General features: G+C 42.9%; 1 protein-coding gene and 1 pseudogene across 4 annotated transcripts in view; both read left to right on the top strand.

Annotated features, from left to right (window-relative positions):
- BCAR3 (BCAR3 adaptor protein, NSP family member) overlaps window positions 1–23546 on the top strand; it is a 108864-nt gene that overhangs the window by 25361 nt on the left and 59957 nt on the right. For all 4 annotated transcript variants that reach the window (XM_063104033.1, XM_063104032.1, XM_063104036.1 and 1 more), the window contains one exon: window positions 13005–13044. In XM_063104033.1, the coding sequence (XP_062960103.1) occupies window positions 13005–13044 (40 nt within the window). The remainder of the gene's footprint in view (window positions 1–13004; window positions 13045–23546) is intronic.
- Window positions 22607–23447, top strand: LOC134383259 (transcription initiation factor TFIID subunit 8-like; annotated as a pseudogene).

The raw sequence follows: 23546 nt of genomic DNA, 5'->3' as shown, positions 1-23546 counted from the left end.
GCGGGGGGCGGGGGAGGGTGCTCACTTTAATGGAGCCAGAGCTTATCCTCCCTGCTTTTGCCCTTACCTTTCTTTTGTTGTTGTTGTTATTGTTTATGTTATGTATTCCTTTTTTTATTTTTGAGGTTGTCTATACATCACTTTTTTTAAAAAAGATGACCGGTAAAGGGATTTTAACCCTTGACTTGGTGTTGTCAGCACCACGCTCTCCCAAGTGAGCTAACCAGCCATCTCCATATAGGGATCCAAACCCGTGGCCTTGGTGTTATCAGCACCTATGTTATGTATTCTTGAGTTGTTCCATTTCTGTATGTTTTTATTTAGATGTGTGTATTTCTTGAGAATTTCCCTTTCTTGTGACTTCAACAGTGTAATTGGAAATATATTTGTAATTTAACTATCATCTAGTTTTCAGAATATCAGTTTTACCATATTGGGCAAATGAAAGTCCCATAGTAGAAATTTCTCATTTTCTGAGGCCTTAAATGAATTATATGGGTGTAATATGCCTATATAAGATAAGGGGTAGAGGGTAGCAATGGTGCCAATTTAAATAGATGGTTATTTGTGGTTTGTACTTTTATTTGTCCATTCTGGCCCTTGTTTATTTATTAACTGGCTGCTAGTTGACAAGTACTATTCTAAGGGCACAGTAGACATTGGGGAGCAAGACAGAGGTAGCCCTGCCCTCATGGAGCTTACTGTCCAGTGGAAAAGACAAGCAAGCAGTGGCAGCTCTGCGGGGTGGAGGTGATGGAGAAGAGCCAACGACAATGTGAAATCGGCCACTCTTGGCTGGTATCTGCACAGCTACCTTATTTTGCTGTTCTCTGCATTTCCTTCATGAGTTAACTATTTTTGTTGTTGTGAAGGGGTCCCTTAAATGTTTGTTATATTTCATCATGCTTTATGGGAAAGATTTATGGGTTCGTATTTGAGGGGTGTGAAAGACCCTCCTGAAAGTAACTTATTTGCCATCTGAATGGGAAAGAGAGCTTGTTTGAGACATTCAGCAGCTGAGTGGCAGTAGTCATATGTGCACTGCTAATCAGGAAAATGGGTGGTAATGAGGCGAAGTCCTATTGATTCAGATCCCAATAGTCTTAAAAATTAGTATAGTATAGTGCTGTGGGCAAAAGGTGTTTGCTAATCCATTCTTAACAAATGTATGGAGTCCCTGCCATGTGCCAGGACCACCTACCTAGTTCCCTTGGAAAGAAATTGATGAGTGTCCTTACCTCTCTCTTCTTTCACCCACCAAAACCAATTATTTACCAAGATCTGTCTACTTTCTCTTGAAAACATTTCTTAAATCTGTACACTGGCCCCCACTGCCTCCACCACTTTAGTCCAGGTCTTGTCATTTCTCACCCAGACAATGCCAACATCCTCTCCTTTGGTCTTTCTGACTCCATCTTGCCCCCCAACTACTCCATTTTCCACACTGCTGTAGGGGGACTTTCTTTTAAACACAAATTTCTGGTTATTTTCCAGTTTAAGATCCTCCAACAAATCCCATTGTTTTCATGATTTGGTCTAAATGTATTTCCATGGCCTCCTTATGGTCTGGCCAAGCCTCCTGGTCAACCTGATCTTCCAACCCCTCACCATTCTGCTCCCCCCACCCCCAGCCCTGGGCTTCTGTTAGTTGTTCTCTTACTCATTAATTCAGCCAGTGGTTACTGGGCAGCTGCTATGCACAAAGCATGGCGATACCAAATGAGTAAAGTTGACAAAGCCCCACCCTTGGAGGATTATATTCCAGGGGAAAGACAGACCATGAGCAAATAAACATGTAATGTAATACCAGGTAATATGGAGAAATAATAAAGCCAGATAAGGAGTAGAGGGTAGCAATGGTGCTAATTCAGATAGATGTTTAAGGAAGGCCTCTCTGAGGAGGGGACATTTGAGCAGAGGCCTGAATGATATGAGGGCATGAGCCTCTGAGTATCTAGCGGTAGAATATTCCGGGCACTGAGACAGGGGCAGGCTTGGCATGTTTGAATCAGCGTGGCTGGGATGGAAGCGTGAAATAGACAATGAGAGTATTAGTTTTCTTTTGCTGCATGACAAAAACTTGGCGATTTCACACCCATTTATTCCCTCACAGTTTCTGTAGATAGGAAGTCTGGCCTAGCTCGACTGGGGTCTCCGTTCAGGGCATCACACTTAAGATGTCAGCCAGCTGTGTTCCCTTCTGAGGCTCTGGGGACGAATCTGCTTCCACGCTCAGCCCCTTCAGGATACTGGCAGAATTTGGTTCCCTGCGGTTATAGGACTGAGGTCTCTGTTTCTGGCTGTTGGTGGGCACGGCTCTCATCTCCCAGAGACAGTTTGTAGATCTGTGCCATGGGCCCTCTCACAGAATTGCACCCACAGCAGGGTCCCTCCTGTCAGATCCCCCTCACACTTCAAGCCAGGCCCACCCGATACTCACCGTATCTTAATGTTGACTGACATGGGACCTAAATTCATCCGCAAAATCCCTTTTTAGCAGTATCTCGGTTAGTGTTTGATCAAATAGCCAGAGGAAGGGAATCTTGGAGGGCCGTCTATAGAATTTTGCCTACCTGTGAGGTCAGAGAGCTGGCTGGGGTCACATCAGCCGGGCTCCAAGGCCACAGTGAGACTGGAGAGTTTTGTTCTGATGATGCTAGAGATGTAGATGGTCCTGAACAACAGAGGAGTGACGTGGGCTCAGTAGGGATTGCTCTGGCTGCTGTGTGGAAAGCAGATTGCAGAACTGACGAGAAGCTGGGGAGAGGATTGCAGGTGTCCAGCGAGAGATGGTAGTGGCGCTAAGTCCCAAACAGCATGCAGTTCCTCAGATGCACCTTTGTCTTTGCACCTGCTACTCCCATTGCCTGGAGCATTTCTCATCACTACCTACCCCACAGCTTCTTCCAGAACAAGTCCCCACTCAGCCCTCAAAACTTAGCACAGATGTTCCCTGAAGGCACCTCCACAGCATTTCCCACCCACTGATGCCCTCTCACCAACTTGAGCTGAGTTGGATCTATTGATCTTTCTTCCCCACCTGCTTCTCTGGAAGCAGAGACTTTGTCTTCAGTTCCTGTGTTTCCATTGTCTGACCCGGTGTGTGGCATATTGTAGATGCCTGACAATGCTTGTGGGATGAATTCAGGAACTACGGGAGATGCTGGGCATGAAGTAGACATATCATCACTCTTTGGGAGTTCACCTTGTAGACAGAGAGACCATATAGAAATAAACATACCATACCGTGAACCAGAATACAGGCACCATGCCACATGCACAGAGGAGGGCTGCCAAATCTGCAAATTACTAGTGTGCAGAAGGTTAAGAGTAGCCTTTATCCTACTCAGTCTGGAAAAGTTGGATCTAGTTTCTCACATTCCTCCATTGCATGAACTAATGATCTTGTTATAAGTCATTCCTTTTTATGTCCCAAAAGGACATTTGTTTGGCAATGCTGTTAACCATTATTTTTTAAATAATATTTAAAGAAGTAAACATTCACTCATTTAAAACATTCTATAATTTAAGATAGACTTAGGGAACTTCCTTCCCCATCTGTATGCCAACCACTCGGAAAAGAAGGTCTGTATTAGTGAAATTTGGCTTACAAGAACCTCTTAACTCAAAATAACAAAAACTTACAGATCAAGAGTCCTTTTAAGAGAGAGGAAATTATCAATCTAGTTACTGATGAGAAACAAACTAAAATAATAAATAAATCATTTCCATGGCTCTCAACTAAATGTTCCTAAAGTTTCAACTTTAAGAAGTGGGACACTGGAAAGAATGATTTAACTGGAGTAAACACAATGATGTTCTTTAAAACTTAATAAACTTAAAAACAAAATAAGGAGAGAGCCTGGTTTCACCCTGCTGCCTTTTTTGTCACAGCAGGGTGGCGTGCCTGACAGGGGCCGCAGTGCCTGCCAGGCCCTCTAGTTGTACATAGAGACGCGCACACCGTGAATTCACAAGGGTGGGGATTCATAGTTGGCATAAGCCAAAAAATTATTTTAAAAAACCCTTCTCATTTATATTGCCAAGTTCCTCTCTTTGTTTTCTAGTGTTCTCTCTTGGAGAATATAAATAGTGGTTCAAGGATTGTTTGCTGCAAAGTCTTGTATGAATAACTGGATATTCTATTTCAAATTAGAGGCTGGGGCTGTGAGGCCAACTGCTGTGTTTTCTAGCTCATCAGGAAGGGAGTCTGTACATGGAGAATGTCTTCTTTCTGGTTAGCCAGGATTAGGTGGCTGGCTGAGAAATGAAACATAACACTTTTGCATTTAAATATAATTTTAATTTGGTTCAAGGCATCAATTTTCAAAGCTTTGGTATTTGTAACACACTAACTTGGTTTTATGATACTCTCTTTATATTTCCTTCCTTGGCTTTCTAGAAAGGGTGAGGAGGAGAATCAGACCATACACTGGGGGACCCATTGGAGCACTGAAGCTGGAATTTGAGAACACTTGGATTCCCTTTCGCTCTCATAACAGAATGAACAAGCCTCCCTTAGCAGGCTTCGCAGAGTTCATTTGGGGGTAGGGCCAAGCGGGGAACTTCGATTTTATCCTTTCCTCTGCTCTCAGGGCCTTTTAGATGAGGGCAAGCAGAATAATCCTGTGGGAAGTGCTAGATATCCCCTCAGGAGATTCTCCAAGTGGTTTGCCTGAATTTCTTTTTTCATCTTACTTCCAGAAAGTGCCTTCTGGTTTGTCCATGCATGGAAGGGTGGGCTGACATGTTAACCTGGGGAGACCCGCACTGATTTCTTCTACAGGCCTAGTGAGGCAGGGGTTGACATGGGCTCGGGAGATGTACTCTGGTTTCCTAAATATGATGTGGCTTCTCTTAGCTTGACCTTTGATAGAAGGGGGTAGAAAGGGAATTAGGGATAAGGCCAGAGGGAGACAGTTACTTGGCAACTTCTCCGTGCCTTTCATAGCCTAGTGTTGAATGGTTTGCTGTACATGCAATTGAGTGCTTCAACCAGTATTCCTGAGAGCCTGTCATTTGCTAGGACATATGGTATAATGTAGTCATTCAGAACATCTGGTTCAAACCCCAGCTCCTCCTCTTAGCTGCTGTCCTGTTTTGTCATCTGTAAATTAGGGATGGAGCCACTTCCTTCCAGGATTATGAGGATTAAATCTTCCAATTTATGTAAATCACTTTAGTACAAGGTAAGTGCTCAATAAATGTTTTGCTATTGTTTTGTAAAAAGTCTCTACCCTCACACCCAGCTCTTTACAGCAGCCTGGACAGAAACTCATTCGGCCCTGCATCTGACAGATGACCATCAACCTGCACATCCTGTGAAGGCTGTTCATCCCGTTTTAAGATGGTGTTGGTTGTAGGAAAGCACTTCCTTAGTGAGGTTAAAATCCTCCTCTTCCCCAATAGCCCTCTCCACACACATAAACAGGATATTTGCTCTTCCACGTAGAAACCTTAAGCAGTTAAATGACAAACATTCTGTGTCTACCTTTGCCCCAAGCCCACTCTTTCCCAGGCTAAATGTTCCTCTTCCTTTCAGTTCTTCCCCACATTAAGTGGTTTCCCCATCCTGGTTGCTGGTCCCCTGGGCCTGTCCTGGTGAGCTGGTGTTCTGATTATTCCTATTTGATTCAATTTCAGAGTATAAGTGAATATTCCAGATGTGCTCTAACAAATGGCTCCTACCTCCTTTCATTCCGGTGTGTAATCTTCTGTCAGTGTAGTCCAGTATCCCACCAGCATCTTTGATAACCACATCCTGCTATTTCACTATTAAACTCGATCAACTAAAGTTTGTCTTTCTCATCTTCTACTTGAATAAGTGGAATTTTTTAATTAGAAGTTCAAAATTTATCCCTGTTCCATTTCCTCTGGTTAAATTTTACCCATCAACTACAATTTTGTGTGTGTGTTGGGGGGGGGGGGTGCCTAATTAATGTTATTTAGCACATAGCTCACACTTAGAGCACTTGATATATGTCCATGTATTACCTACTATGTGCCAGGCGCTGTTTTAAATATTTTGATAAGTTAATCTCACCTTCATTCAGTCTCCAGAACTGTCCTATGATGCAGGTGCTATTATTATTCCCAACTTTACAGATGACAAAACCGAAGCATAGAGAGGTTGTGTTCACATGGTGAACTGTGTCCAGGTTCATGCAGTAGTAATAAGTGGTAGAGGCAGTATTTGAACCCAGGCGGTCTGGCTTCATATCTTGTGCTCATAACTCCTCAGCTGGTGTGCCTGTCACATGAACTGGCCCTTTGGGATTGTCTTCATTTGTTGATTTGATCACCATGCCATTCAGGTTCTCATTTAAGTCATCATAATGGTATGAATAGAACGGGGCTGGGATGGAGCACTTCTGTCTACACGTAGGACCTTTCAGGGTGATCAGTGGTTTGTTGTTGGGGGTTTCTTTTGGTTTTTCTTTTTTTTGGTGGGGGGTGAGGTAGAGTGCTGATTGTTCAGTTAGAAACTAGTCTGCATTTCTGAATACTAAATAACTTGGATTTCCCATAAATTGTTTAGTCATAGTGATGTCATGACTTTCTCAACTTCCTTGCTGAAATCCAGATTTAATTATAGCACTCCTCAGACCTTCTAGTCAATTCATCATATCATGAAAGAAAATATATGCATGATTTGTGATTGCAGCTCTCTTTTTTTTAGGTGCTCAGCATATCATTCTGTTTAGAATTGTGCCTAGGATCTGCCCTTCTTTCCAGACTTATATGTTGTAAAATAATTTCCTTTTCACCTTTTGGAAGCTGAAACAGTATACATGTGTGAAAACTCACTGCACACCCTGAGCTAAACCTCAGACTCTCTTGGAAGGAGGTGGGATAACCAGCGTCGGCCAGGCCAGGCGCTGTGCCTGGGTGGTTCCTGAGGCAGTGCTCACTCGATGCAGTGAGCAGCTTCCCACTCAGCGATGGGAGCACCTCGAGGCAAGTTGGAACAGCCCTGCCTTGGTTAGAACACCCTCTTTATAGTGTTTTTCTTATACTCCTTAATTTTTCCTTTCTGGTTCCTTCGGGCCAGGGTTGGTGTTTAAGAACAGTTCCCTACCCTCTGAGGGAGACAGTCGATTTGATAACTGAGCTGGGTGCTAAGTGACTGACAGGCTGGTAGCATGCACAGCGTGGATGTGCTGGATGACGGGATGCTTCACCTCTCAGGCGGGATGGAGCTGGAAGGTGAGAGATTTCATCACACCCCTCAGAATGGGAATCAATTTAAAATTTATTAATTGTTTATTTCTGGAATTTTTCATTTAATATTTTTGGACCACATCTGAGTGTGGGTAACCGAAACTATGGAAGATGAAACTGTGGATGAGGAGGGACGATTGTATACTTTTAAGGCAGTTGTCTGGTGTCCTTTTTTATGCTCAATTAAAATGCCAGTTTATTAATTCAGAATGAGAAACATTGAAGCCCTTTCATTTAGGAACTTCCACCTTAGGGAGGTTGTAAGCAAGCGGGACAGAGCAGTACCTAGCTCTGTCAGTGGGTTTGGGGATTGTTTTGGTCTCAGCCATTACTATGCTTCCTTCCACGGTATTTTCTGAGTTTGTGCTTGATTTTAAGGAGTCTTAGGAACATTAACAGACCCCTTTGGGTGCAGAAGGTATTGTGTGATTTGTTTATATGTGTTGAAAGTACTATTAAGACAAATGAAAGTAGAGAGAGAACAAGTTCAAGGTGGTGAGGAAATGACAAATGCTGCAGATGTGTTGGATCATTCAACATCAGGAAGGATTTTGAAGAATAAAGAGCAGGCATTTGTGTGTCAGATACTGTAACCCTGCTGTGTAGACTAGTGATCAGTGAGAGGCAGAGAAAATGATAGGCACCGTAGGAAAAGGAGTCTCCAGAGCCTTGATTGCACTTCTTTTTTTTAAAGAGATGTTATTGTGTATATTTAAGGTATAGATCATGATGTTTTTACTGTGCATATGGGATACATATACATAGTAAAAAGATTACTGTAGTGAAGCAAATTAACATATTCATCATCTCGTAGTTACCATTTTTTTGTCCTCAGGTTGTACTTTAGCTCTCTGGATTTGTTCATCCTGCCTATCTGCTACTTTCTGTCCTCTGACCTACTTCTCCCCATTTTCTCACTCCCACCCCTGTAACAACTATTGTGTTCTCTATATCTGTATATTTGAATTGGTTTTTCTTAGAATCAACATATAAGTGAAATCATGTAAAATTTTCCTCTTGTTTCTGGTTTATTTCACTTAGCACAATGTCCTCCAGGTTCATCCATGTCATGGCAAATGGCAAGATCTTGTTCTCTTTTTAGGCCTGAATAACATTCCATTGTATACGTATCTATACCACAGTTTCTTTATCTATTCGTCCATCAGTGGATGCTCACGTTGTTTCCATATCTTGGCTATTGTGAATAATGCTACAATGAACATGGGAGTGCAGATATCTTATGAGGTGGTGATTTCATTTCCTTTGGATATATGCCCATAAGAGGGATTGCTGGGTCATATGGTAGTTCTACTTTTAATTTCTTTAAAAACCTCCATACTGTTTTCCATAATGGCTGTACCAATCTACATTCCTACCAACAGTGTACAAGAGTTCCCTTTTCTCCACACCCTCACCAGCATTTGCTTTCTTTTGACTTTTTGGTAATAGCCATCCTAACGTGCGTGAGGTGGTATCTTATGGTGGTTTTGATTTGCCTTTCCCTGATGATTAATGATGTTGAGCACTTTTTCATATACCTTTTGGCCATTTTTATGTCTTCTTTGGAGAAATGTCTATTGAGATCTTTTGCCCATTTTTTAATTGGGTTATTTATTTTTCTACTTCTGAGTTGTATGAGTTCTTTATACGTTTTAGATATTAACCCCTTATCAGATATGTGGGGTCTATAGGCTGCCATTTTATTTTGTTGAATGTTTTCTTTGCTGTGCAGGTTTTTAGTTTGATATAATTCTCTTTATTTATTTTTGCTCTTGTGGCCTGAGCTTCCCATGTGATATCCATTGCTTACACTCCTGTGGGCAAAAATATTTGAGCCTGCAGCCAATGTGTGTTTATTTATATATTTAGAACAGTGGTTCTCAAAGTGTGATCCATGGACCCTTGGGAGTCCCTGAGACCCTGTCAGGGAATCTGTAAAATCTAACCTGTTTTCATAATGATACTAAGATATTATTTGCCTCTTTCACTGTGTTCACATTTGCACTGATGTTGCAAAAGTGATGGTGGATAAAATTGCTTTGCCTTAGAGCAAAGTAAAGCAATGCCACCAAACTATACCAGTAGTTTATTGCATTCCTCACCTCTGTACTCTCACAGTTAAAAACAAAATAAAAAAAGGTTTCACTTAAGAATATCTTTGATAAAAAGGCACAAAAAAAAATTAATTTTTTATTAAATCCCAATTCTTGAATAAACATCTTTTAAATATTTTGGGTAACAAAATAGGAAGTAGATATCAAATACTTCTGTCGCATACCAAAAGTAAGAAGGTTGGGAGGAAAATCTCTTATTATGCATTCAGATTGCAAGCTAAACTAGCCACTTTTTTCATGATATGGTATTTAAAGGGTGTTCTTAAATATCTTGGCCTTTCAAAGGTGTTTCCCCAACCCCTGCCCCAGGGAACCAGAAATGAAAAATTAAGGAATGTAAGGAAAACACAATAAAGAGGGTGTTCTAACTGAGGCGGGCCATGGAGAGAGCACAGGCCACCCCGCCTTGAGGTGATCCCATCTCTTAGTGGCATTGCTGTTAACTGCAGCTAGTGAGTGCTGCCTCAGGAACCACCCAAGCACAGCTCTTGGCCTGGCCAATGTTGGTTATTCCACCTCCTTTCAAGAGAGTTTGAGGATTTACCTGAGAAAACTAGCTCAGGGAGTGCGAGTTTTCACATACATCTCTAGAGATAGGGAGAGAAGAATGTTTCAGCTTTCAAAAGGTGAAAGAAAAAAGATTTTACATCCAAATCCTGTGGGAAGTGCAAGGATTTTGGTACAATTCTAAACAGAATTACTAAGATAATGATATATGGAATGCCTAAGAAAAGAGAGTTGAAATTATGACTACATGGTCTTGGTATTTGACAGATATTTTCCCAAAAATGAATGAAATGAAGTTCAAGGAAAATAACAGTGTGAGTTGCCAGTGGAAAAAAAAAATCTAAGCTCTCAAGTGAAAATTAGAATTTTGGAAAACTTGTATCCTCTATCATGAACTGGATAGTTCATAACACTTAATAACTTCTCTGATGAGATCGGTCATATTAACAAATCTGATTTGTAAATATTGAAATGGGTCAAAATTTGGAAGATCTGCATATTTCAGTAAGCCAGTATTTTCCAGAATACTGGTTACAGAATCACACACTGATAAAGGTTCATTCAAAGTGTAAGATAGTTGCAAAAGGGTGAAAGATCTGATCTCTGATTTCACATTACAACTAACCTTTAAGAAACTACCACTTGTCTACTTTTGCTATGGTATGTATCAAGGAAGAATATCCATAATTATCTGAAAGTCTATTAAAATACCCCTCCCTTTTCCAATTACATATCTGTGTGAGGATGGATTTTCTTCAGTTATTTCAACCAAGACATATCACACAACAGATTGAATGCAGAAGTAGATGTGAGAATTGAGCTGTCTTCTACTAAGCCAGACATTAAAAAGACTTTCAAAAATGTGAGTCACTCTTCACACTAAATTTTTGTCATGAAAAACATATCTATTTTTATAAAAATTTTGTTTATGTAAACATATAAATGGGTTTATTTTTAAAATTGAATTAATATTTAGAAAATTTCTTTGAACTTTCAAAAGGAGAGAGCAGAGCTGAGACCACTAGAGGTGGGAAAGGGGAAGGGGTGGGTTAGTGAGAAATTGGTAGAGGGCCATAAAAATTGAATACATTGTGTAATGATAAATATAGTAATTATCCTGGTTTGAGCATCACAGGCCACACACAGGTGTTGACATTCAATGCTGTACCACACAGATACGTACAATTATGTTTCAGGTAAAAAAAAATTTTCTCAGTTTTAATTTCTAATAATTCAGAGTCCTTAATAATTTAAAATGTTGAAGGGATCCTGAGACCAAAATGTTTGAGAACCAACACTTTAGACAGTACTTACATATACTGTTTATCCATGCATTAAGACATATACGTATGTATATAAAGTACAGTTTTATGTGCATAAAAATAGAAATATGAAGACGAAAAGCATCATTTCAGTGGTTCTTTACATCTTTCTGTACTCCCAGGGCCAGAACCCTGGGCCACAAAACGCAGCCTATCAGCCTAAAATGTTAATTCGGTAGAAAACCGGGAGTTCTGAGAACGTAAAGGGGAAACAGCCAAAGTGCTGCTGACAAAGTTTTTAGTCACTAGTGCAGCGGTTCCAGGGACCCGAAGCCTGATGACGTCGAGACAGTGTCCAGAGAGTGCAGAAGGGGGATGCGCACAGTACGGACACTGCAGAGACTCCCGCGGAGCGCGACCCGTTGCCGGGGATGAAATGAACACCAGATTGAAGGCAGAGTATGCCTGGATTTAAGGCTTTGAAAGACTGACTTATACTCCGCTTTCACGGGAATGCAACCCAGGGACTGCGAGTTCAAGCTCTTCTCTGATCCTCTGGCCCTGCAAGGGGACTCATTTCAGAACTTAATCTGTTTGCACAGAGAGCTGCTTGGACGCCAGCCCGCCTCTGCCATGCGCGCTGTGCGCAGCCAGCCTCGGACAGTCACACCAGAGAGGGTGGCTTCTGGGGCGGAGTCCGTTTCCACCAGGAGATAGTCGTGTCCCTGGCCTGTGGGGCCAGGACTCCTTGTGCCCCAGGCAGTGGTCTTGCTGCTCTTGTTAGGGGGAAGAGTGCTGCAGACTCCCACGGCTTTCTTCGTAGCCAAAGACGCGGGTTTGGGGGTTGAGCGCACCCTCCGAGGTGACTGCTTGTCGGGGCGGATCCCCTGCCTTCTGTCTTTCTGGAGCGATGCTCATACCCCTCTTCAGAGGAGAGACTAGGCTTGCAGGCTTCGGAGACAGTCTGTCCTTTTTAAATAATTGCAACTCTGTGGGGATATGTCGATTTTTTGAAGTTGAAGTCTCCGAAGGCAGCTGTCTTTTCGCATTGGGGTGGGGGAGCCCCTCACTGGAAGCCTGAAAACGTTAGCTCTCGAGTCTCCGCCTACCTCTCCTTTTGCCTTAGATACTCTTTCCACTTTCTGTAATAAGTCATCCTCCTCAGTGCCACCGGCTGCTTGTTTACTTTTAATTGTCTAGTTAATCCTAATGTATCGTTATAATAGGCATAAGAGCAGACACTAGAAGGGGAAATAAAAACACTGCGGCACAAAGAAAACTAGGGTGAATTGCTCAGGTTTTGCACCAGGAGTGAGTGGGTAACACGGCCAGTGATAAGAAGAGAAAGATGTGCTTGAGAAGCAGTGCTGGGTACAAGACTCCAGTCCTTCCCCCATCCAGGTGCCAGGGACCTTGAGCAGCCACTCTGCCCACCTGAGCCTCCATGTTCTTTTGTCAAAGTGGGCATGACACAATGCCTGGTGGGATCATCTGGGGATTAACCTAGATGACATTAGTGCTCGAAAGTGCCACACATTGCAGCATCCAGTCCTGCCTTTCTCCCACCTCTGCCCACCTCAAAGCTCTTTGCTTCAGACTTTTCAGTTTTTATGCTCTAGTAAATCTAGAATTACCACATAGAAATAGTCTCACATTTCTGGGACCTGAATTTGACAGGAAAGCATGTGGAGCTTCTAGACTGAGGTCATGGTGTTATCCCCCACACACACACACCATGAAAGGAATCTACTTCCTTCTCTGTCTGTTGTCAGCATTGTCTGGGAAGTGGGGCCTTGCTTAGTGATGTAACTGAACAGGTGAAATAATGTTGGAGGCATTTTACTCAGTGTAAGAATGTGTTGTTCCCAATTGTTCTCATATTTATATTTTTTGTTTTCAGGGATCCGCATCTTCTGGACCCAACTCTGGAATATGTGAAGGTAGGAAACCAGGAGTTAACATGTAGTCATGACCGTGTGTGATAGATTTCCCATTTCTAAAATAATGTTGCCAAATAATGCTGCAGTCTAACTTGTATGGAAAGCTGGTTAGAATTGTCTGAAACAACCAGGAGGAAATTTGACTCTCTTAGGCCTCTGGTAAACTGTGTAGGGATCTCATGTTACCCTATTACAGGTCTACAATCTTTTCCCCCTTATCTGGCCCTTGGGGCCAGATGTGTTTTAAAATTCAGAGTCTTTTAAAGAAAGGTAATTGGTGCATATATGTAATACCCCCAAAGAGGTCTGGGGTCAGCATCCCATAATCAAACTCATTATTGTGGCAGTGACATGTAAGAATATTCACACTAAATGGGATGAGTAGATTACAAATGATTTTATGTAGTTCAGATCACATTTTGCCACCAAATGAGGTTGGGTTAGTTTGGCTGCCAAATGAGTTATTTTTAAGAATTTTACTTTTCAGAAGTGTTTTTTTGTTTTGTTTTTGTTCTTTTGGCATGGTAGATGAGGAATTGTGGACCTGTGTTTACCTTCAGTGGAAGACTGAAAGCCGGCTGAGGTTTTATGAGCTATTCTTTCCTTTCTGACAGCCAGCTTCTTGTTCAGCGGCTAACCTAGAACCAAGTATTAATATGTTATTTTCAGTGGAGCTGACAGTCAGTGCTGCTAAATATTGAACGCTTCTAAACAATGTTTTCTTCCTGAGCAGTAAGAAGGATGCTTTTCACTTCTCCCCTCTGACCCCCCAATTTTAGGGGTGTGTGTGTGTGCTTTATTTTATTTTTGAGAATTGTAGTTAAATCTGGTATCTCCTACAGAAGAGAAAAGTCTGATTTGTCACAGTTTCTTGGATTTATGACATCATATATCATTATTTTCTAGGAGAGATCATGGCATGAGTTGGGATTTAAGGTAATTACCTCCTTAGGAACCCCATTTCATCTTTACTATTCTAAGGGCAGCATCCCAGTTTCAGAGTACTTAGGCCTGTCGCTTTTTTGTGTTCCCATGCCTCTCCCAGAGTTTTGGCATTTCCTTCCCTTTAGATCAGAGGATGGACGGGAAAGGAGAAAGCTCCAGTAGAACCACTTGGTCGCTTGGGGTGGTTACAGTGAAGTTTGTTGGAATGGAAGTGGATATTATTTTTTTCCCCCTCTTCATATCTGAAATGATGTCTGAGCTGTGTTTTCATTACAGCAAATGGGTCATCTTAAACCAGTGGGGCCACCACACCAGAATCAGGTCAGGGCTTTATAAATGGTGTGTCTATGTCCCTCCTGGATGACATGTGTTTTTGTGAAGGTCGTGCACTACAGAGCATTAGAGGATGCTATTCACATAGACTGTGGTTTGACTTTAACATAAAAAATATGCTCTAGAATTATGCAGTGTGTAAATCACAGCAGCCCTTTAAAAAATCACCATATGCCATGTTTCGGAAATTGGCCATCTCCTACCACAGGCCCAGTCAGCCTGTGTTCAGAAGTACCTGTTCCTTATTCCAATAACTCAGTTTTTTCTTTTACAAAAGTCCAAACCTCTTTTAAGACAGTCCAGTGATGAATTCTGCAGCTAAACATAGAGAATTTTAGAATGGCCTGTTTCATTATTATCTAAGCTATTGCATCTCACTCCTGAATATTGATTGCTGTGAGTGAGTTATATTGCCCAAGGAGAGATATTGGAGTTGTCAGTGGCTTCCATTTACCTGGACCTCCCTACCTTCCCCTGGCAGTGAGACTTAATGGGACTGCTCCTTGGAGATTCAGAGGGTTCTCCTTTTCAAGGTCTTGCTGAGGTGTTCTGAAGGTTACTCTTTCCTTCTAACCTGATCTGAATCTGGTCACAGCCTTATAAATGATGTGTCGGTGGCCCTCCTGAATGTATCACACATTTTTTTTTTTTTTTTTTTTTTGTCACTTTGCCCTTGGTTTAGAAAGCTGGCTTGGGAATTTGTTGGACCAATGTGGGGAATTTTAATTTGCCTCTGTGGGCACTACAGCTCTGAAAGCATGTTCACAGAGGCTTCTGACCTAAAGGTCCAAGGGGACGCACGTGTCAGTCTTTTGGGGCCAGCTCAGGTCCGTTGTAGCATTTCTCAGACTTGGTTGCCTTTAAAGCCTGGCTTATGGGTGCCATGCAGGCATCCTAAATTGGTGCCAGCTGGTGCCTCATGACTGGAGGGTGGCTGAAGATGAGTTAAGGAAGGTGAGAGCATTGTAGATGCAGTGGGATGCAGTTTGGTCCTCTTGACTTTGAGCTGTTTCTTTCCTTAATGCCTCTTAGGCATGGAGAAAAATAGAAATTCTATGTGAAGTATGTTGCATCGAGAAGGGCCATTCTGGTAGGGTCAGGTTCATTGGCCTAAAAAACAGGAGTCAGGATGCCACAGTTTTAGAGATTCATTGTGACCCCAGAATGGGCAGGCAGTCTGATCCCTGCCTGAGTCTCATCTGGGCAGTGGAAGCACCCAGTTGTGGCCACCAGACAACAGCCCTCACCCTATTAGGGGCTCCAGTCCCAGCTCTCTCTGTGTCTCTAAATGCTGCTCTCCTCCTCTTTGGAGACTTTCTAACCATCTTCACCTGCTCTCCCAATGCACAGGACAGAGAGGTCTGGGACTGCCTCCTGCCTCCCTGGGTCTTGGGGAGACAAGGCACTGAGGCTGACCCCGTAGCTGTGAGGTGATGAGATTGCAGTATTGTGGCAGGAGAGAGCTGGGTAGAGAAGGAATCCACAGTTCGGTTCTACCCAGTTTGTGTTGTGTGTCAGAATTCAGCAGTATTGAAGTACATTAATAGGCTTGCAAGGGGACCAGTTTCTCAGTTGCTTGGCTACCAGTAGTTCTTCTCCTTCTGTGAGGAGTGGAGGGAAACATGCAAGCTGCGAAGCCCCAGGGCTGTTTGGCTGTTCTTTCACCTTGTCCTGCAGGCTCACCGCCTGCTGGGCCTCCCACCTGCACCTAGACCGCAAAGGCTCAAGTTGATATTTGGATGTGATGGGAAAATTAATAGCAGATCCAAAGTAGTTCAGGAATTTTGGAATCTTACTCCTCACTGTTTCTGTGTCTTTAATCCCTTAGAGAGAAGAGTTTTGTTTTCTCTATTTCTACGTTTTTCTTTTCCTAACCCTCTCCTCTCCTCACAATTTCTTTTTCCACAGTAACTCAAAACAAGATCATCTCGAAGGTCTGATATTAACCATTCTGTACAATAATGAAGTCCTTTTCTGTAATCAAATGTAATAGATTCTCTTTCACTGTATCTGAAAGAAACCATTTCATCCAGATTGGAAAACAGAAACCTCCATGACAGCTCCGCCTTCCTCTGCTGTTTGCCATGTGTAGTTAGTGACTTTGGTTAGTCGTGTACAGCTCTGGAATTTTTCCTCTGCGTACCTAGCATACCTTACCCTAGATAAAACCAACTTTTTTTTTTTTTCACTTGGAGGAAATAGTTTTTAGAGGCAATGGCCCTAGGCAAAATTGTGAAGTAAAGTTTTATCTTCCAGCTGCTCTACCTCTCTACCTACTACTGCCCCCATTGAATTTTGCCATATTTTTACCCCCATAAAAATGTACTTATTCTGTGTGCAGTTTCTTAGACCTGAGTCAGGTAGTTACTTAGAAAATTAGGTAAAGTAGTTGTGCTAAAATGTTAATAAATGGTGATAGCTCAGTGTGTTACCCTTCCCAGAGAACACACCTATAGAGACTCCAACTTATACATCCCTTAAGAGTCCCCCAGAGAGGGGAGCTGGGTCCACACTCTGGTTCTGATTAGCAATGTGACCTTGGACTTACCACCTCTCTTTATGGATTCCATCTTCCCCACAACCAGAAAACCTTGGGGTGGGTTAATGTTTCTTCTGGCTTAACATTTTTAGGGTTTTCTGTGCCTGTGATAGGCTTGAGGGGGAGATATTTTAGCAAGTGGTAAGGAGTTCTTAATTATGTTCTCCCTCTTGATCATAAAATTGCCATATTGATTGGAACAAGGGTAGCATTTCATGTTATATCTCAGACGTTAAGACCAGTGACATGACAGTTAATAATTGACACCCATGTTACCTCAAAAGATTGGAGATTTACCCCTACGCTCCTACATTTGCTTTGTGATCCATTATGTTTCACTTTTGTAACCCTTTTTGAACCTATGAAACCTACTTTTATTTTTCTTCTTTTAACACTATTTTCATTTTTTTTCTGGAGCTACTTCTTTAAGCTTCAGGAGTTGCCCACCCCAATAAACTATATAAATTTATATTGTTTCCTATCTCCTTCCCCTTTATACCTATCTTCCTTTTAAGCTGAAGATTAATTCTTTTTAGCCTCTTCACACACAAGTCATACAGTTGTTTTAGTAAAGAGTCTCTCTTCTGGTGGTGATATAAAGTGTATTTTTTATGGGAGGAAGTGATTGGCTAGGGCAGAGCTGGGTGATTTTTCTTTTAGAGAAAATGTGTATTACAGATTTTCCATTTTAAAATAAACTGTCCTCGGGCTGGCTGGTTAGCTCAGTTGGTTAGAGGGCAGTATTATAACACAAAGTCAAGGGTTTGGATCCCTGTATGGGCCAGCTGCAAAAAAAATTAAAATAAAATAAAATAAATTGTCTTTAAGAAAAATGAGTTGGAAAATATAGCAAGTAGAAAAGAAAATTTGGGCTGCCTGTTTTATCAAATGAGCCATGAGAAGGCAAGTGCTTTCTTGTGGCCAGGCTGTGAACAGCACAGCGCCCGCCTGCGGACAAAGCCTGCTCTCCGGGCAGCCGCCGCAAGGAAGTGTCAGGATGGAATGCAGCCTTTTGTTCCCAGTGAGGTTCCTAGTAAACGGATATCCTCTTTCTTTTGTAGTCAGCCTTGGTGAATTCTTGTTAGGCTTACTTGTGAGCTTTTCATAAAATGACCCGCAGTCTCTCAGCTCGCTTTGCAAGTTAGGAGTAGAAAGGCCCAGACTGGAGCTGTTACCCTGAGTGGGGACCAGAGCCCTAAGGCTTCTTCTTCCTCCAGAGCAAGACGAGCCCGAGAGACCTAGAGCCCTCCTTTGTGGGGTTAATGCTCTGAAAATGCCCCTTCCCAAAGGGTCTTCTAAGTCTGTAGACATTACAGACTGGCCAAGGCTCAGATCTCAGCAAAGCCATTTCCTGCAGTCAGCTGGGGATACATTAGGTCACCCAGCAGATTAAAAGAGGAATAATTATGTGAATCCCAGTGCCAAGAATAAGTGCCCTGGCTGTTGGCCTCGTGGGGAAGGGGCTGTGTGACTTCAGCTCCCGCTTTGTGCCCAAGATGGCCACGGCCATGGTCACAGTTAAATGGCTGTCTTTGAGGAAAGTCTTTTCTTCCGGCAGGAAAACAGGCCAGTCTGCTCTGAATTAGCCAGCTAACAAAGTCATGAAAGGGGCTTACAGAAACAATAGCACGCAGTACATTCCGTGAGGTCTTAACAAGTTATATGAACCAAATAATGGCCCGATTGGCTGGCGCTGCAGGTTTTTGCCTGAGTGTGCACATCTGCAGCACTAACGCTGTCCCCTGTGGGACCGGAGATGAAACGCCACCAGCCGTGAATGTGAAACGGCCCTGGCTGGCTCTGGGGCCACATCCAGTGGGATGAAAGGGAGCTCCCATGCGATTTCTCCCACTCCGCCCCAAAAACATTCTTTGCAAATATTCTTGGAAGGTTTAGTGTGACTGCAGTTTTAAAACAATTGCTGAGACAGTGTGGTAAGACAGAGGGCTAGGGGTGGAAGACAGTCCCTCATTCAATGGAATCTTGTCCCTCAGGTCTGTGAAAATGTGGCCATTTATAAAAAGTAAAACCTTATCATGAAAACATATGTTCATATAAAAGTCTATATGTGCATGTTTGTAGTGACATTATTCACAATTGACAAAAACTGGGAACAGTCCAAATGTCCTTCAACTGTTGAATAAACTGTATGTGGTACACCCACACAATGGCATACTATTCAGCCATAAAAAGGAACGGATTATTGATGCACATAAAAACATGAATCTCAAATACTTCATGCTGAGTGAAAGTGACAGTCTCAAAATGCTACATACGCTATAATTACATTTGTATGACATTCTGCAAAAGGTAAGACTTATGACAGAAAACAAATCAATGGTTAAAAAAAGGGGGTAGGGGAAGAGGTGGACTGCAAGAGGGAACTTTTTGGGATGATAGAAATACCTTGATTGTGGTGGTAGTTATCTGATGATGATCATTTGTCAAAGCTGATAGGATTGTACTAAAACAGGTGACTCTTAATGAATGCAAATTATACTCAATAAACTTGACTGTAAAAAGCAAGCTAAAACCTATATTTTAGCCATTAAGTGCTGCCACCTCAGTAGGGACAGTTTTCAGTTATGAGATGGGCCACATCAGTGAGGCCAGATCAGATGGAGAAAGTGCTGAGCTTACAGATTTTTTATTGCATTGGCTCATTCATCAGATATTTTTGAGCATGCACCATGTGTTTGTAATTGTTCAGTCAAGTCAGACTGGGTAGGAGGAAGGTGTTTTCAAGAGCCTAACCTGAGATAGTGGTAGAGGATATGGAAAGTCAGGCCAGGGAGGCCTTTCAGAGATGGAGTTTAGACCCATTTTATTAGGTGAGCTGACAGGTCCTGGCAGGACTAAATGGAGCAGGTGAAGGAGAAGAAGCCAGTGGCAATTTCACAGTTCACACTAGTGCCTGACATCTTGCCAGAAGCCAGGAAATTTTTGAGGGAGGAAAGGAAACCTTGCTACCACAATGACATTAAATAAATTCATAAGCATTTGGGGATATCTTTAGACCAGGGGGTTAGCACACTACCGCCCAAGACCAAATCTGGCCCACCGCCTGTTTTTTAATATGGCCCACATGCTAAAAATAGATTCTGTATTTTAAAATAGTTTTTAAAAACTCAAAAGAAGAGTAACAAAATTATATAAAATTCAAATTTCAATGTGCATAAATAAAATTTGATAGGAACACAGCAATGTCCTTTCATTTCCTTGTTTCCTGTGGCTGCTTTCGCCCCTATGTAATGGGCCTGAGTGTTGAGACAGAATGGCCCACAAAGCCTAACAGCATCCTTTGCAGAACAGACTTGTTGACCCCTGCTGTAGACTGTTTGCACCTTCACTTGTCCTGTTTTGTCTCCCCAGTAGTATGTGCAGGCTTTCACTTCAAAATTGTCTTTCTATTGTGACGCTTTCATGGGCAACCTCGCATCACTGACGTCACCTTTCTCTTGCCTAGTGACACAGCAATGGGTCCTTGTGCAAGTTTTGTGATCTTGTGCAATCACAGAGACAATGCTGTTGCCACAGTATGCAGAATTTGGATGCCTCTCAGCATCTTGCTGGGTTGACCCATTGGCTCTGAGCAGCATTTCTCTGATCAGGTCAGTTCTGGCATCTTCAGCGCTGCTGGATGAATAGCTATGAGGGGTACGTGAGTCCTAACTGCTCCTGCCTGGGGCTTGTCTGCATGTCTCCTCAGGTTAGACATTGCTTTGCCAGTGTAGCCGAGATTTTTTTTTTATGTCCCGAGTCAGACAGAAGTGAATTCTCCCTGGGCCTTTTGAACTTGACAGTTTGAGACAAGGTCAAAGCCTGCAGCTGCCCTCTTGAGGTGTTTGACGGAGTCTGGTTTGGCCAGTAAATGGAGTAAGCCAGATTCTGTGTGTATTCATACTGTGTGTTGCAGACGTCAGCTTTGAAGCTGAGGCACCATCCTTCCTGGCTCAAGGAAGAGAATTCCTCTGAGACCTTAAACAATATAAGAGGTGGTGAAAAAACTAGAAGACTAACAGTCAAGCGAGTATTGAAAGTGACTTTTCACGGGACTCAGCTCCATAACTGAACTTCAGATCTGAGGTGTCCTGTCTACCGCTAACCTCATCTGCTGCCATCACCCTTAGTCATTCCATTCTACCATCCTGGCTTCCCCTATGGTCCCTGGGTCTTTGCCTTTCCCTCATCCTGGAAGGTTCTTCTAAGGCAGAACAGCCGAGTGGTTTGGAGTGGGTGCTATAATGCTGTTGCAGGTTGAATTGTGTCCCCCAAAAAGATACGTTGAAGTCTTAATTCCCAGAACTTGCAGATGTGACTTTATTTGGAAATAGGGTCTTTGCAGATATAACCAATTTAAGAAGAGGTCATACAGGATTAGCCCTAATCCAATCACTAGAGTCCTTACTAGAAGGGAATTTAGACACAGACACACAGGGAGAACACCATGTGATGACAGAGGCAGAGACTGGAGGGATGAGTCTACAAGCCAAGGAACACTAAGGATTGCCCACAACCACCAGAAGCTAGGAAGAGGCAGGGAAGGGTCCTCCCCTGGAGCATTCAGACAGAGCTTGGCCCTGCTAATTCCTTCATTCCAGACTTCCAGCCTCCAGACTGGGAGAGAATAAATTTCTATTTTAAAATCACCAAGTTTGTGGTAATTGGTTATGGCAGTCCTAGGAAATTAATATGAGTATACTTCAAAAAGGTCATGGAAAGACTCATATTAACTTTTAATTATATTTTTCCATGACTTTTTTGAAGTGCCCTCGTGCAGATGCAAAGTTCCATCTTAGCCGCTTCTTGTCTGTCACTGGAATCATCTGGAGCTTAGTTTCCTTAACAGTAAATGGGAGAATTGGGGGATTAAATGAGATAATAGATGTAAAGTTCGCAGCACAGTGCCTGGATATAGTTAGCACTCAGTAAATACTAGTTTAGTAACTATTACTCCAGGTCTATGTGACGGCTGCATCCTGGCTCAGATTTCTCTGCCCCAGAAAGACCTGACTTCCCTACTAAAAGCAGCCTCTGCCATCACTGTCTGCTTACTGTGTATGTTGTCCTCATAGCACTTGTCCCAAATTTGTTTACTTAAAAGAAAAAGAAAAAAATTTCTCACTAGAATGCCAGTTCTGAGGGCAAGGACCTTTTCTCGCCCTCTTAATGAATATGAGAGTACTTCGAAAAGTTCAAGGAAAGATTTGCATTATCTTTTAATTCTGTTTTACCACAAACTTTTTGAAGTGCCCTCATATTTAGTGATTGAGTGACCACATACAACAGATGCCAAAGACATTTAAATTGAGGGAGGGGGAATGAGGGTGTCCCAAAGATCCTTACGTTTCTCAAAGCAAGTAACACTGATGTCCCTAAAAATTTTACAGAAATTCTTCAGTGTTTTTATTTCAAGACAGCAAGGAGGTTCCCACTCCCAACCTCAGTCTACCTTCTCTTACCAACCTGGTACAGGATAAAAAACTGTGGGGTCACTGTTGTCACTTGGAATACTCGCATATTTAGGTAGAGGTATGCACTGTTTTTCAAAGTGTAGTTCTGGCAACCTCTATGACTCAGACCTTTCTACTCCTTAAGAGATCTTGCTCTCAACTATAGGGACCCAATAACTGTTCAGCACCAAAATGAGAGGCGAGGACTTTCAGCCTTGGGGCACACATTACACCAGAGCAAGATGGTCAACATGGTGCCCGCTGCCGGGCCAGCAGCTCCAGAAGGAGATCAGGAAGTAGACAGTCCACTAACCCGGCTGATAACCACCATCTGGCCCAGAGAAGAACCCTGCAAGGGACTGTGAGCTCCTCGCTGACAGGCAGGATCTGAGAGCGCCGAGAAAGCATCCGTGGAAACACTGACAGATGCTTCAGAGCTACGTTTCAGAAATTGGGAGGATTGCCAAGTCTCACTGTGAGCACACAGCCAGGACCCAGCCCACACTGTCAGATGTCCTGGTCACACTTGTTGAGATGGGTTTCAATGTGGACACTCTCCCTGCTTATGCCAAATGGTCTCAGAGGATGATCATCAGTGCTCCACCAGTGACCCCCAAGGCCTTCACTGCAGAGCAGAACCGACCCCACCCGCTGTACAGCCCCAGCCATTTTCCTGAATTTCTCAATCCCCACACCTACATCAAAACCCCGATATACCATGAGCCTGTGTCAGACTAGCAGGTCCTTCAGGAGAAGGCTGCATCCCAGAGGCACGACGTGGAGTGGGCACTCACCCGTTTTATGGCCAAGACGGGTGAGACCCAGAGTCTTTTCAAAGATGATGTCAGCACATTTCCACTGATTGCAGCCAGACCTTTCACCATTCCTCTGTCTGAGCTGCAGATGCAACAAATGGAAGAGATGGATTCCTCAGAGCAGGATGGGCAGACAGACACAGAGAACCTTGCTCTTCATATCAGCATGGACGATTTGGAGCCAAGGAGAACACCTCTCTCCTGCAGCAGAACCCCTCCTTGTGCGGAAGCTGGACTGGGGAGAAGAACATCGTCAATCACCCCTATCCGAGACCTGTGAAGAAACCCAAGATCTGCAGGAAGAAGTTCTTCTTGTGAGCTGAGAAAGAAGCCTGGCTTGTGCAGCCATGTGGACACCATCCCCTCAGGGGAGTTAGAGGCACTCAAGGGAAGAAGAGAGGGTGACTTCCTTGTGGC

Source organism: Cynocephalus volans, chromosome 8, assembly GCF_027409185.1.
Source record: "Cynocephalus volans isolate mCynVol1 chromosome 8, mCynVol1.pri, whole genome shotgun sequence".
Taxonomy (NCBI): domain Eukaryota; kingdom Metazoa; phylum Chordata; class Mammalia; order Dermoptera; family Cynocephalidae; genus Cynocephalus; species Cynocephalus volans.
The sequence above is the reverse complement of the archived record's forward strand: the minus strand, read 5'-3'. Positions and strand labels throughout refer to the sequence as shown.